This window comes from Apaloderma vittatum, unplaced genomic scaffold (genome assembly GCF_000703405.1).
Source record: "Apaloderma vittatum isolate BGI_N311 unplaced genomic scaffold, ASM70340v1 scaffold4569, whole genome shotgun sequence".
Lineage (NCBI taxonomy): Eukaryota > Metazoa > Chordata > Aves > Trogoniformes > Trogonidae > Apaloderma > Apaloderma vittatum.
In genome coordinates, this window is record NW_009733381.1 from 1 (window position 1) to 12,320 (window position 12,320).

Genomic DNA, 12,320 nt, shown 5'->3' on the forward strand with positions numbered 1-12,320 from the left:
TTTTCTTTTATTAACCCACCAAAAAAAAAAAAATCTATTTCATTAGAAAACTAACTAAAATGAATGTCCATACTTGTAACTTTCAGATAGTTGCTTGAAGTTTAAAGGAATTCAGAGGCACTTTCACAAAGCCCTTGAACAGCATGAAATCTTTCTATTTCATAATCAAAACATACATTGAATCTAACCAATAGCCTTGATTTTGCTGAAGAGTTTTGAGTTGGAAGTTGCAGACTAGAAAATTCCGCAAGCCTGCTCAGAGAAATTATAAAATTTTAAAACAGACAACTTGTTCAATTGTATGGATTCCCTTAATCTCGCACGCATACTTGAAGATATATCATAACACTAGCTGAGTGTTCTTGATAAAGAGTTGAAAAATTCAGTGTATTAGATCAGCTAATATACATATATATGTGTCTCTGTATATATATATATATACATATATATAAAAGTAAGGCTTCATAGAGAGATGCACAAGGCATTCCAGAGATAAGAAATCTGTTTTACAGCCAGAGTGTAAGGGATGTAAAAATACTGTAGCTAAGGCTCAGAAAAGAGCATTTAGAACCAAATTCTGAAGCATCATACGCACTGGAAAGTCCAACATAAGTTTGCGAATCATACGACTTCTTTCCTCTGCCTCCTAAATTCCGAAGGAGATGGTTCCTGACAATTCACTTCACTGACAGAGGCACCCTGAGCCATCTCCAGGTTCATTGCTGCAGCCTGCTTTGGCAAGATCTAGATCAGCAAGATCTCCAATTTTGACATTGCCTATGGGCTGAAAAAACAAGTAGAAGACAGCTTCAAGGGAAAACCTCTCCCAGAATGGGCTCCACAAATCAATAAAACTGAAGAAAGAGGCAAAACTTTTAATCTTATTTGTGCCTTTTCACAGATAAAATAGAACTCGTGCATTTTTTCACCTCCAAAATTTGCACCAAGAAATTATAATCCGTAACATGAAGTAAAATAAAATATAGAATAAAATATAAAATATAAAATAAAATAAACAACATACAATCTGACACAAACATAATCTCTCAGTTGTGATCCCCATAATATCATAACTTAACCTAGAATATGATAAAAGGGGAAAGTAGATACTCTCTTACTACTTAAATTGCACTTATTTTTGGGGTTTTTTTAAGACAGGCTGCATGAATTCAAATGTTTTTCATCTCAGAGACCATACCTTAGGTACTGTATAAATGTTGCTTCTTCTATAACAGAAATCATGTAATAATTTTAGTATTTCAGAAAGGTAGTAAGTAATGCATCATTAATTTAACAATGAACTACAGGAAGCTCTATGAGGTGTTACCGTTACGCAAGACACTTGATATCTTTGGATAGTTGTTCAATAATTAGCATTTAGACCCACTATCAATACTAAGGAGGAAATAAAATTCTAAGTGAACAAGAGACAGATCACAATTACAGATCCTAAAAGAGAGTAGGTGTGGCTTGGCTAACTGCAAGGCACCACATATTTCACTTTTCTAAGGACTTTGGCTTGGGAAAACCAAGAGAGAGAAGTCAGAGAGAGAGAAGTGGCTAAAGCAGATTACGTTCTTTAGAAAGAGCTTGACTTCAGTAGAAGCAAACTCCTCTACACAACCCCAAATTTTCAGAGGAAGTAATCTAAAAAACCAAAACAGCACGAAGCTAAAAGATGTTGGGAATTGCAGAGTTTTTTATAGGTCTCGTAGTATGTCTCCTGCTTTTGCAGTTCCTGAGGCTGCACTGGATGCGCACCCAGCTTCCTCCAGGACCAGCTCCCCTCCCCGTCATCGGAAATTTGTGGCTGCTGGGCTTCAAACTTCGTCGAGAAACTCTTGCTAAGGTATTTATTTGTCTTTATAGTTGAAATTCAGTCTTAATCCGTTTTAACTTAAATTTTACATTGCATAAAAACAGTTGAAAATTGGAATTATTTTTTAAACTAGATTAGCAGCCAATTCCAAAGAATCCAAGCACTCCTGCACGATAAAAAAATATTTCTGAGTTATAAGCATCATAATTACTTTACTCTTTGTTACTTACTTTATTTTTTTGGACACAGTAACATCAATAGAATGATATTCCATTTACAGTTTTATTCTTTGTGTGGGTATCTAGCCCTGTACACCACCTCTAGCAGAGCCTCCTTCTCCTGACAATGTCAGTGGAACATCTCCAGGCCACAAGCGGTCCAATCTCCGTTAGAATACCAAACACATACCCCTAAATTGACTCTTTTTTTCCTTATTTGTACAGTAAAAAAGATTTATTATCCATGGTAAAGAGATTATTACCAGAACAAAGCAAGAAAATTTCCTGCTATGCTTTTTTTAAAGCAAATTAAAACTATTTCTAAAAATAAGTAAAGAACAGGAAAGAATGCAACACCATTGCTTTCTTCAGAAGTTAGAGGCAAGAAAATATGATAATTTTGTTTCATTAATAAAATAAACAGAAAAGCTTTGGGATTTTGGCTGTATTCATTTGTTCTTTCATTCTGAGCTGACAGAGAAGACCTCTGTTTCTGGGAAATTTCCAGAGGTGGCCTTCTGAGAGGTGACCTTAATATCTATTTCCATTCAGTATGATTATCTTCTGTTCCCAAAGCACATTACAACAGAAAGTCAATTTTTTTTTTTCCTGAAACGTCTAATTTAATTTGATGTCTGCAAACGGGTTTAGTTACAGCTGCAGAAAACTCTTAAAATTAGCATGTAAGTGTGTGCCTTCCCTGGTTCACATTTCTAATTTACTGTTAACTCTTCAGTTAACCAACACCTACGGAAATATCTACACCCTGTGGCTGGGACAGATACCTGTGGTTGTACTGAACGGGTACAAAGCAGTAAAAGACGGCATCGTCACCCACTCCGAGGAAATCTCTGGGAGACCTCTCACCCCCTTCTACAGGGATATGATGGGCGAGAAAGGTACAAGATGTAACAGGACTGAAATACGAACAAGACGTAAGGAAGACACGTTCCTTGCGTACCCACGTGTAGCTGAGTTACCGCTGTGCGAGCACATAACCGGGCACACATAGTACAGAGGTTCCAGGCAGAGCTAGTATAGAAAGGGAAGGTAAACCCCAAAACTTCTCCTCTTGTAAAGCGTATTTCTGATTTTTTTCCTTCCCGAGAGATTCCAAAGAATATTTGCCTAGAGGAGGTGCCCTTCAGTTGTGTCACTGCTAAACCAGAAGTCTCTTCACATAGAAAACTTCCTCTGCAGAAAACAGAGTTGTTCTGTCCTTACCAACCCCACCAGCACAATGCAGCTCCCAGCAGCACAGTTAGCTCCAACATTGGGAGCCATATAAACCTAAATTAGAGACCGAAAGTCAATATCTGCAATCCCACTATCTTTTGTTGTTAGTGAAATACAAACTAATCCAAATTAAATTTTGCCTCCTGCAGTGAAAGGATCTCCCTTCCCAGCAATGAAATAAATGTTTCTTGGGCTCTCCAGGTATTTTTCTGACCAGCGGGCACACCTGGAAGCAACAGAGGCGCTTTGGCATGACAATTCTAAGAAGCCTGGCACTCAGTAAGAACAATTTGGAGCTTCAAATTCAAACAGAGGCCTGTCAGCTTGTGGACATCTTTGCAAACACAAAAGGTAAGTTCACTAGAAGAGTAACATTTAAAGCTCTTCCTGAAATACAGTAGATGAGGGGAATAAAAGTTTCACAGTACATTTTTACACGCAATACAGATATTTTTTATGTTAGTGGAACTTTTACTGGCTTAATTGCATTCTTCACAAAAAATGTTTTGTCTGCACCGTAGGCAGTATAAAATTGTTTTTGAAATGAGGGTAGCAAAAAAATGTGTATTATCACCACAGTCTTGGATACAGCTGGTAAGAATTCTTATATTCAAGGAGTATAGAAAAACCTTGTGTTCTCCATAAAATACACAATTGTGATGTGTTGCAAGTCATTCTAGGACAGCGGGCCTTTTAGGATTTGGCAGAGACAGAACCCTGACACAAGGAACGTATCATTCCGTTGTCCAACAGAACAACTTTTTAAGATTTGGATTACACGGAAACCAATAGACTTTTAGCAAGATGCCAAAATAGGGTAATTAAATGCAAATATTCCAAACAGCCAAATCCCTCAACCACACCATGTTCCATACTGTTGCGAAAATAGCAAGAAGTCGCCTCATGTCTCTCTCCAGCTCTCTTTGCATCAGACACAGAGCAGTCCATTTAATTTGTTTGGTTTTTAATTGCCAAACTTAAAATATCTGCCTCCAGATTTGAAAGTGTATGTTCTAATTAACTGCTTGTGTTTTCACACAACCCAGACCACAAGTCAGGGTTTGTCTTGTCAAAACCAATAATGACTGTATTTTACAAGAGTAAATAGCAGATGGAAAATAAAGATTTCCTGCACTTACATTTCATCCATTTAATTTGTATTAAACCGAAGTCTACTTGTGTGAAATTTGTCTAAAGTAGTCTGATCTTCCACACTTTGAACTACTATTACTTTTACTGTTAAAAAAAAATTTAAAATACCTCCTCTTCCTTCGTTTCTCTGACTATAGTTGGTTTAGAATTATTCACTGGTTCCTCTTCTATTCACAGGCAAACCCTTCGACCCCCACACTTCCATTGTCCACACTATCGCAAATATAATTTGTGCTGTTGTTTTCGGTCACCGCTTCTCCAGCGACGACGAATCTTTCAGCAAGCTTATCAAAGCTGTTTATTTTGTGATCTACTTTCAAGCTACTATCTGGGGCAGGGTAAGAATCTAATTAGCTTGTTCTTATTCCCAAAAGTGCATTTGTGCTTCACAAGTTAAAACAAAAATTCAAAGTCAGTGAAGCTTATTCCCAAAGACTTCCATACTGTTTCCCTGTGAGCCATTGTGCAGTGAAAGATACATACCTTGTACATATCATCACCCCCTTACATTATTTGTGTCAGTATATTGTGTGTCCTAAAATTTAACTTATAGATCACCATTTTCCACAGATTTTCAAAATCCAGAATGCATTTCAGGTGAGTAATCATTTTCAGAGTGCTGTGTACATAAGACTCTTAAAAAGAAAGCAACTTTCACAATTAAATTTTCATTTAGTCTTCAGAATACGTAAGTGCAATTAATAAGAACTAGGCCTTCAAAGTTCTGTTCTATTGAAAAGATAACTTGCTCCTCATGTATTTTATATTACCACCAAGATCTGAGTTATTTGAGCTTCCTGTAAGATACAGATGACAATTTCATCACATTATGAAGAAAATTTTTAAGTTCTTGAAAGACTAACTATCGCTTACATTGTTAAGATTTTGGTCATGCTAGCATTCTCTAACACTGTCAGCTTCTCCAATACTTCCATGCAGAGATGCCTTACAAAAAAAAAAAATATGAGTAAGAATTCAGGTAGACAAAATCTCCTGTTTGTGAGCCAGATTCGGCCCTCAACTACTCAATGATCTTCAAGGTCGCTTCTAGCTGAAATTATTCTATGATTCTACTCTGATTCATGCACTTCCAGAAGATCCTGTTGCGTTATTAGGTAGACATCAAAAAAGTAAAATATAATCACCCCCCTGCTCTCCTGTGACCCAATGCCACCCCTTACGTGATGCTGACATTTTGGTCAGCTGATGGGGAAGGAGAAGTGTGCACTGGCCAAGAAATTCCCAGCCACAGACCCTAAATAAAACAGGTCCTCAACACCAGTTTACTTAGAGGACAATGTAAACTTTTCATATTCCCTCTTAGAAATGCAGAATAATTTACATTGAGAGGGACCTTTCCATGTCAGCAAATCCAACTCCATGCTCAAAGGAGGCCTGACTAGGGCAGGTTGTTCATGGACTTGGCTGGTCAAGCCATCAAGTCTCCAAGGATGGAGATTTCACATAGACTCTGTAGGAAACCTATCCCCATATTTAATGTCTCCTGGTTAAAATAAAACTTTTTTTAAAAAAACACAATGTGGAACTAAAAAGAAAAAGAACCAACACCCAAAAATCTCCTCTCCAAACAAACAAAAAAATCCCACAAAAAAAGTAAATAAATAAATGTAATTTTCTTACATCTCATCAGAATCTCCCACATTGCACTTGTGCATTGCCTCCCATCCTACATAGGAGCCCGTGTGTTCCAGTGACTTCACAGTTATCAGGAAATCAGAGGGGAGTTCTCAATTCAGAAGACCTCACGTTTCTTCCTTATTGTTTCAAATCACAGATGTACGACGCCTTTCCACGGCTTATGCACCATCTCCCAGGACCTCATCAGAAAGTGTTTGCGTACAACGACTTCCTGCACAATTTAGTCAGGAAGGAGGTCCAGGCACATGAGAGACAGAACGCAAGTAACCCACCGGACCTCATCGACTTCTACCTAGCTCAAATAACAAAAGTACGTACCTGTGTATCACACTATCCCCTCCTTGGCCTCAGAGCTTACTACAAATACTTGCTGTTCAAGTAACTGCTATGGAATTTTATAGGCATACTTTATTTGCTGAGCACTGAAGATTTTTCTTTTGGTGGGCTGCTCACTTTTCATCAAACAACAACAAATCCTATGCAACTGATGAAATATGTGAAATTAATCCGCTTCTTATGGCTTTACCCTGCAGACCAAAGATGACCCTTCTTCTACGTTTAATAAAGAAAATATGGTTCAGACTGTGGTTGATCTTTTGCTGGGAGGGACAGAAACAACAAGCACCACCCTTCTCTGGGCACTGCTCTATATGGTCCAATACCCAGAAATACAAGGTGAGCAAAAGCTTTATCAGGGAGAACTGCATTCAACGTTGCACCTCAGCGATGTTCACGATGATGCAGCTATTAGCTCAATCACTCGCAACACATCACAATAACCCTTAACAATGAGTGCAAATGGCAGCACATCAACTGAGATTTAGAAAATTAAATTTTAGTAAATGAAAAAAACCTGTGCTTTCCCCACCAGTTCACCAGAGCAGCAACACTAGCAGAAATTAGTAGTCACCACTGTTTTATCTCAGTAGAAGGGGATGGCAAAGGCAGAGTAACAAGCTAAAGGCATTTCAGTCCTTTTTTTGAAACATAGAACTGCACTATCCTCATCACCAAGCGGAATGTGTCTTAAATGAGGGATCATCATGTCAACGCATTCCATAGCACCACAATTTCTTTCTCGTACAGAAATCTGCTGGAAAAAAAGCAGGGAAAAAATACTTGCATTTCTCTACAGAAAAGGTTCAAAGAGAGATAGAGGGTGTTCTGGAACCCTCGCATCTCATCAGCTACGACGACCGTAAAAAACTGCCATATACAAACGCTGTGATACACGAGGCTTTGCGGTACAGCAACGTTACGTCCGTCGGGGTCCCTCGGCAATGTGTGAGGAATACAACTTTGCTGGGTTTTCACATTAAAAAGGTACGGAGTATGCCTCCAGGTTTCTTCAGGCTTTGAGCCATTTGCCTTTTTTCGTCTGACCACAAACCTCTGCTCCCTCCTGCAGGGCACACTCGTGCTGCCAAACCTGCACTCCGTTGTGTACGACCCCGAGCACTGGGCAACCCCTTGGAAGTTCAACCCAAATCATTTCCTGGACTCGGATGGCAACTTTGTGACCAAAGAGGCGTTCTTACCTTTCTCAGCAGGTAACACACTGACATTTGAACGTTCCTGTTTGTTGTCTTGCAGGAAGACTAAAACCACCATTTCTAAGTTCTAAAATTTTTAAATGTACTTTTATAAAAACACAAAGATTTAAAGTCAGGTGTTCTACCATAAAAGTCACAAATATTGTCTTGTGTTTTATACTTTCCATACCTTCAAACAGAGGATGCGTATGGCTAAGAGACATAATGCTATCTCCTTAGTATATACGCAGTTCCTACTACAAGGGTATCTGAACTTCTTGGCATTGATTAAATTAAATCGTGATAATGCCCTCAAATCAGAAAATCAATTTATTCTCACCTTAAAAATGGGGAACCCAAAGACAAAAGTAATGTGATTTGTCACAATATACAGAGAAAACCTGTGATAAAGCAGGAAACCAGTCTCCCAAATCCTACAGTAACAGTCCAGCAACAGGTTCTCCTGTATCTCCAGAAAACTAGTCTTTTCAGCAGAATATTATTTGGCAACAGGAAAAAAAAAAAAATCTAACTTTTCAAAAGCATATTACAACGTACAACTTACCTAATACCCAACACAAAATGCAGCGATCAAAGACATGGAAAAGAAAAATAAACTCTGAGAGCTTCTCTAGACGACCGGTTTCTCCAATAAACTGATTACGAAGAGAGCAGCACAAACCAAGAAGCTGGCATTAGTTAGTGAAAATTAAAATAAAAAACAATAAACACACTCAGAAACAGCTGAGGTGTTTTTGTCACTGTGACAGATTATATTATCATAAATTCGCTGTAGATAAAATGCAAATAGCATACTAAGTAACATACAAAGCAGTCAGATTAAACATGGTAAATCCAGATTTTAAAACCATTTGCCCAAATTGCCTGGAAATCCTAAAATCGTATTTGCAAAACAGATACTTACCATCTTACCTCCTTGACTCACCAAAAGCCAACGAGTTCACATTTATTGAGACAACTAATTTAAGCTACCATTTCAACTCATCATAGGAAACTTTCTTTTTCAAGTTGCTTTGGTTGTTTTCTCTGACTATTTATACATCCTGATCACATTTTCTATTTTCAGTCTAGAACGTGTAGATATCCCACTGTGGGGACAATACACCAAAACGAGTCACTGAGTCTATACACCACTGCACGTGCCGACGTTTAATTCCCTTAGGTTATGTATCTCTTCCTGGACAGTGTTAGAGGGAGGACACTGGGCTACAAGGACCCAACCCAGCTTCTGAATTTCTGCTGAAGAAAACCTGATAACATCCTTCTACTTAGCTTCTGAACTGCTTCCTTCAATGCTCCCGTCCTCCCTCCTCAACCACCAAAGATAAGACTGAAGCACATGAAGCCTTTTAAAATCTGGCCTGAGAGGCAACTCACAGTTCTCACAGAAACAGAGGCAAAAAAGGAAAGGGAGAATCTCACAGATGCGCCAGGAAAAAACAAACAAAAGAACCCAATAACAAAACAGCTGAAGGGGATACACACTTTCTCAGTTAAATGTTTCCTCCCACCTCTAAACACATCTTCTGTCCTTACAAAAGGAAATAGGAGATAATTGTCTCACAGCAACAAAATTTTGAAGTTCTTTTTGAGAATTTAACTTCATGCAACTAACTCTTTTTTCCTTTCTCCTGCAGGGCACCGCGTATGTTTGGGGGAACAGATGGCACGAGTTGAACTGTTCATCATCTTTACCAACCTGCTTCGGGCATTCACATTCCAGCTCCCCAAGGGAGTAAAGGAAATCAATTTGGAGTACATCTTGGGTGCAATACTGCAGCCACACCCATATAAACTCCGTGCTATTCCACGCTAGCCTGCAACATAGTGCGGTTTGACACCACAGTACAAGGACTTCAATCAGTCATTAACTGCAGATTCTCCGAAAACACGTATCACTCTCTCAGTTGTAGTCAAATGTAGGTAGCTCGGTATAGAAAATATAGAGTGTTTTTATGTAGTTCTGATCTCATATAGTTGAGCTTTTTGAAATTAAAATAAATGTACTTGCTGAAGCTCATATGATCACAACTTAGGCGCATACAAGTACACAGTATGTTACCTCCCCCCAAAATACGTATGTTCACACTCACAGTAGCAATGGATTAGATGTAGAATTTTTAGAGAAATGATCTATATTCAGGCAGTTTCCTCTACATGAACTCAGTCAGGTATCACGCTCTGAAAACAACACAGCTCTTCTGATGCAGCAAGGGCATGTGAATAAAGAAAATTTTCTTCCGTTTGTTGCTACGGTTCTTTGTTCACAGGTCTGTTCATCCTTTTGCAGAAGGTAGCAGAGCATACACACTGAGTGTTGACTCCTCTTTCTTTCATACTCCCAAAAAGAATTACACATTGTGGTATAAACTTCACACACATATAAACAACTGCAGAATGGGGCCACTTACAATCATGGTCCATTTAGGAATCTTTAGACCTTTTTTCTTTGCTCCCTCCACACCTGATTCCTATTTAATCACAAATCTCTGATCCAGACACTTTTATGAACCTTTCTTCTTCTGTTTAGAAACTGTATGACATGATCCAATAATCTCCTATTTGAATGGAAAGAAACAGCCTTTCAGGAAATGAAGAAAATAAACAAAGATTCCAACATTTGTTAAAGCAGCCACAGGAAATATTTATTACTCACAGTATTTTCTTCTGTTGTTTCATCATTCCACAACAGATGTGGAAAGTTCTCACTGTATAAAATTCAGCTGCAAGCATCCTAGATGCTTTGAATTGTCAGAATTCAACAGGAGCAAGCATAAATTATGCTAGAATGTTAGCAGAAGTAGAATATCCCATATTTCTCAAACATAAACCTAATGGAAGACTTGATTCTCCTCGCAAATATTTCCAGTTGCTCCCAGGGCTCTGACACACGTAAAGTTTGCTATTAGAGAACAAAGGCAGGCTTCACATCACTGACAGTTACCACCTTTTTAATAAAAGACATAAAACTTGCAACATTACTCCATTTTTATTGAGGAAAATATAACATGTAAAAAGTCCTCCTTGAATAAGAAATACTTTCAAACATAAATTAGTAAAAATCTCTTGAACTTTGCATTTCTTACAGCGAGGGCAGATGTTGCATAAAACACTTTTACAGATTGGCAAAAGCCATCTGATGTGATAGTTCATAGACAAAAGTTTTCAAGTCTTCTCCCTTTTCTCTGTGGTGTTCATTAGAAGAGAAACTCGCCAAAAAGCTTTCTTTTCAACCCACCATTTGCACGGTTCAACAGAAGCGCTCAGCAGCGTGACTGGCAGTGTAGGGTATAAGTTTAGCCCTTCTCTGCTCCAGTGTATTTCAATCACTCCTGAGGTATGTCTTACCTGAAAAAAGACTCCAGTTTCTTTCCTCTGTGTTTACCCCTTTGGTCTCCTGAAGTTATTCTGTAAGCTTGATTTTTTTTTTCCCCCAAAAAATATTATTTAATTACGCACATATGTTTTCTGGTTTTCTTCTGAACCTGTAGCTTGGGTTCAAGCATGCATTTAATCTTCACCTGTATTTCTGAAGAACTGAGGTACATCATGAAGACTTACTGTATGATGCTTGTTTAAAAAACACAGGAAGAACAAATGTTCAGAGTTTACATGATTAAGGAGGTATTTTTACAAAGAAGTTCTTGTAGGCCTGACAGTTGGTACCATTGAAAAACAGCTGGGATAAAAGTATCTTCTTGTTATTTAATTTAAAATTGAAAACAGTAAAAGGTGAGGCAATCCTTGGCTCTCTGATCTTTCTTGAAATGATGGTGTGAGAATTCCAGATTACCTTTTCATCACAGTTGTAAATGAAATCTGGAAGAAAATGAACAATGCAGAGAAAAAAAAATTAAATAAAGCTATTTCCTGAGATAACTTTTTTTGTTGAGAGAAGAAATTCATGAAGAATTAAATCAGAGAAAAGTAAGACTCAGAAATGAATGCCAAAATGCAAACTTTTCCTGTGAAATGTCTTAAACTAAAATTCATCAATCAGATCACTTCAATAATTAGAAATCACACAGATAAACTTTTAGGAAAATGCACTGACTCTCAGCTCTGCTGTGCTGCACCCCTTAGAAACCACCAGCCCAACTTGTCAGTCCAGCACACTGCCTTCAACCTTCAGATGTTAAACCCCAGAAAGCTCCGAATAATTTGAAGCCCAGTCTTTTAGAAAAGGCCATGCTGTTGAAAACAGTTTCTGACATTTATTTCTGCCACTGATAAGAAAAACATAACTGCCATTTCCAAATTCTTCCAGTTTTCAAGTCCTGAAAAATCAAAACTGTTTATTCCCTTGATGTCAGAGAGGAGCTTTTGCCTAAGTCAAACCATTTTCATAGAATAACAGAAGAAACCGATATTTAAATATATTCCTTCTGTAATAATGGCCTTGCAATGTTTCCCTTCCAAAACAGCAGCAATAAAGGATTTCATTGCATTCTTCAGCTCCTAAATATTAAAATAACAAGCATTGTGAGGAAAGTACATACAGGTCTTGGCCCATTTTTGTGAAGCGCACAAAAATCCATGCTGCTTGTGTGGTTTTAAGGACAAAATTTAATCATTGGTCAACATGACCTAGATTAAGGAAATTAGTAAGCCAGTTCCAAAGCTGGGTGAAGAATTTGTCCTTAGCTTTTTGTTTTGTTTTCATTAAAACCTCAAAGGGAAAGA

At 38.0% G+C, this 12,320-nt stretch overlaps 2 protein-coding genes across 2 annotated transcripts in view; one reads left to right on the forward strand and one right to left on the reverse strand.

Annotated features, from left to right (window-relative positions):
• The first annotated feature begins 1,678 nt into the window (after positions 1 to 1,678).
• On the forward strand, positions 1,679 to 9,453 carry LOC104278771 (cytochrome P450 2J2-like). The gene is made up of 9 exons (XM_009875855.1): positions 1,679 to 1,849; positions 2,774 to 2,936; positions 3,475 to 3,624; positions 4,603 to 4,763; positions 6,221 to 6,394; positions 6,618 to 6,759; positions 7,220 to 7,407; positions 7,493 to 7,634; positions 9,275 to 9,453. The coding sequence occupies exons 1-9, from the start codon at positions 1,679 to 1,681 to the stop codon at positions 9,451 to 9,453; spliced, it is 1,470 nt and encodes a 489-aa protein (XP_009874157.1).
• Positions 9,454 to 11,426: 1,973 nt separating this feature from the next.
• The window catches only part of CAPN10 (calpain 10), a 17,120-nt gene continuing 16,226 nt past the window's right edge, over positions 11,427 to 12,320 (reverse strand). Inside the window, exon 12 of the mRNA XM_009875856.1 lies at positions 11,427 to 11,456. Coding sequence (XP_009874158.1) covers positions 11,427 to 11,456 — 30 coding nt within the window. The remainder of the gene's footprint in view (positions 11,457 to 12,320) is intronic.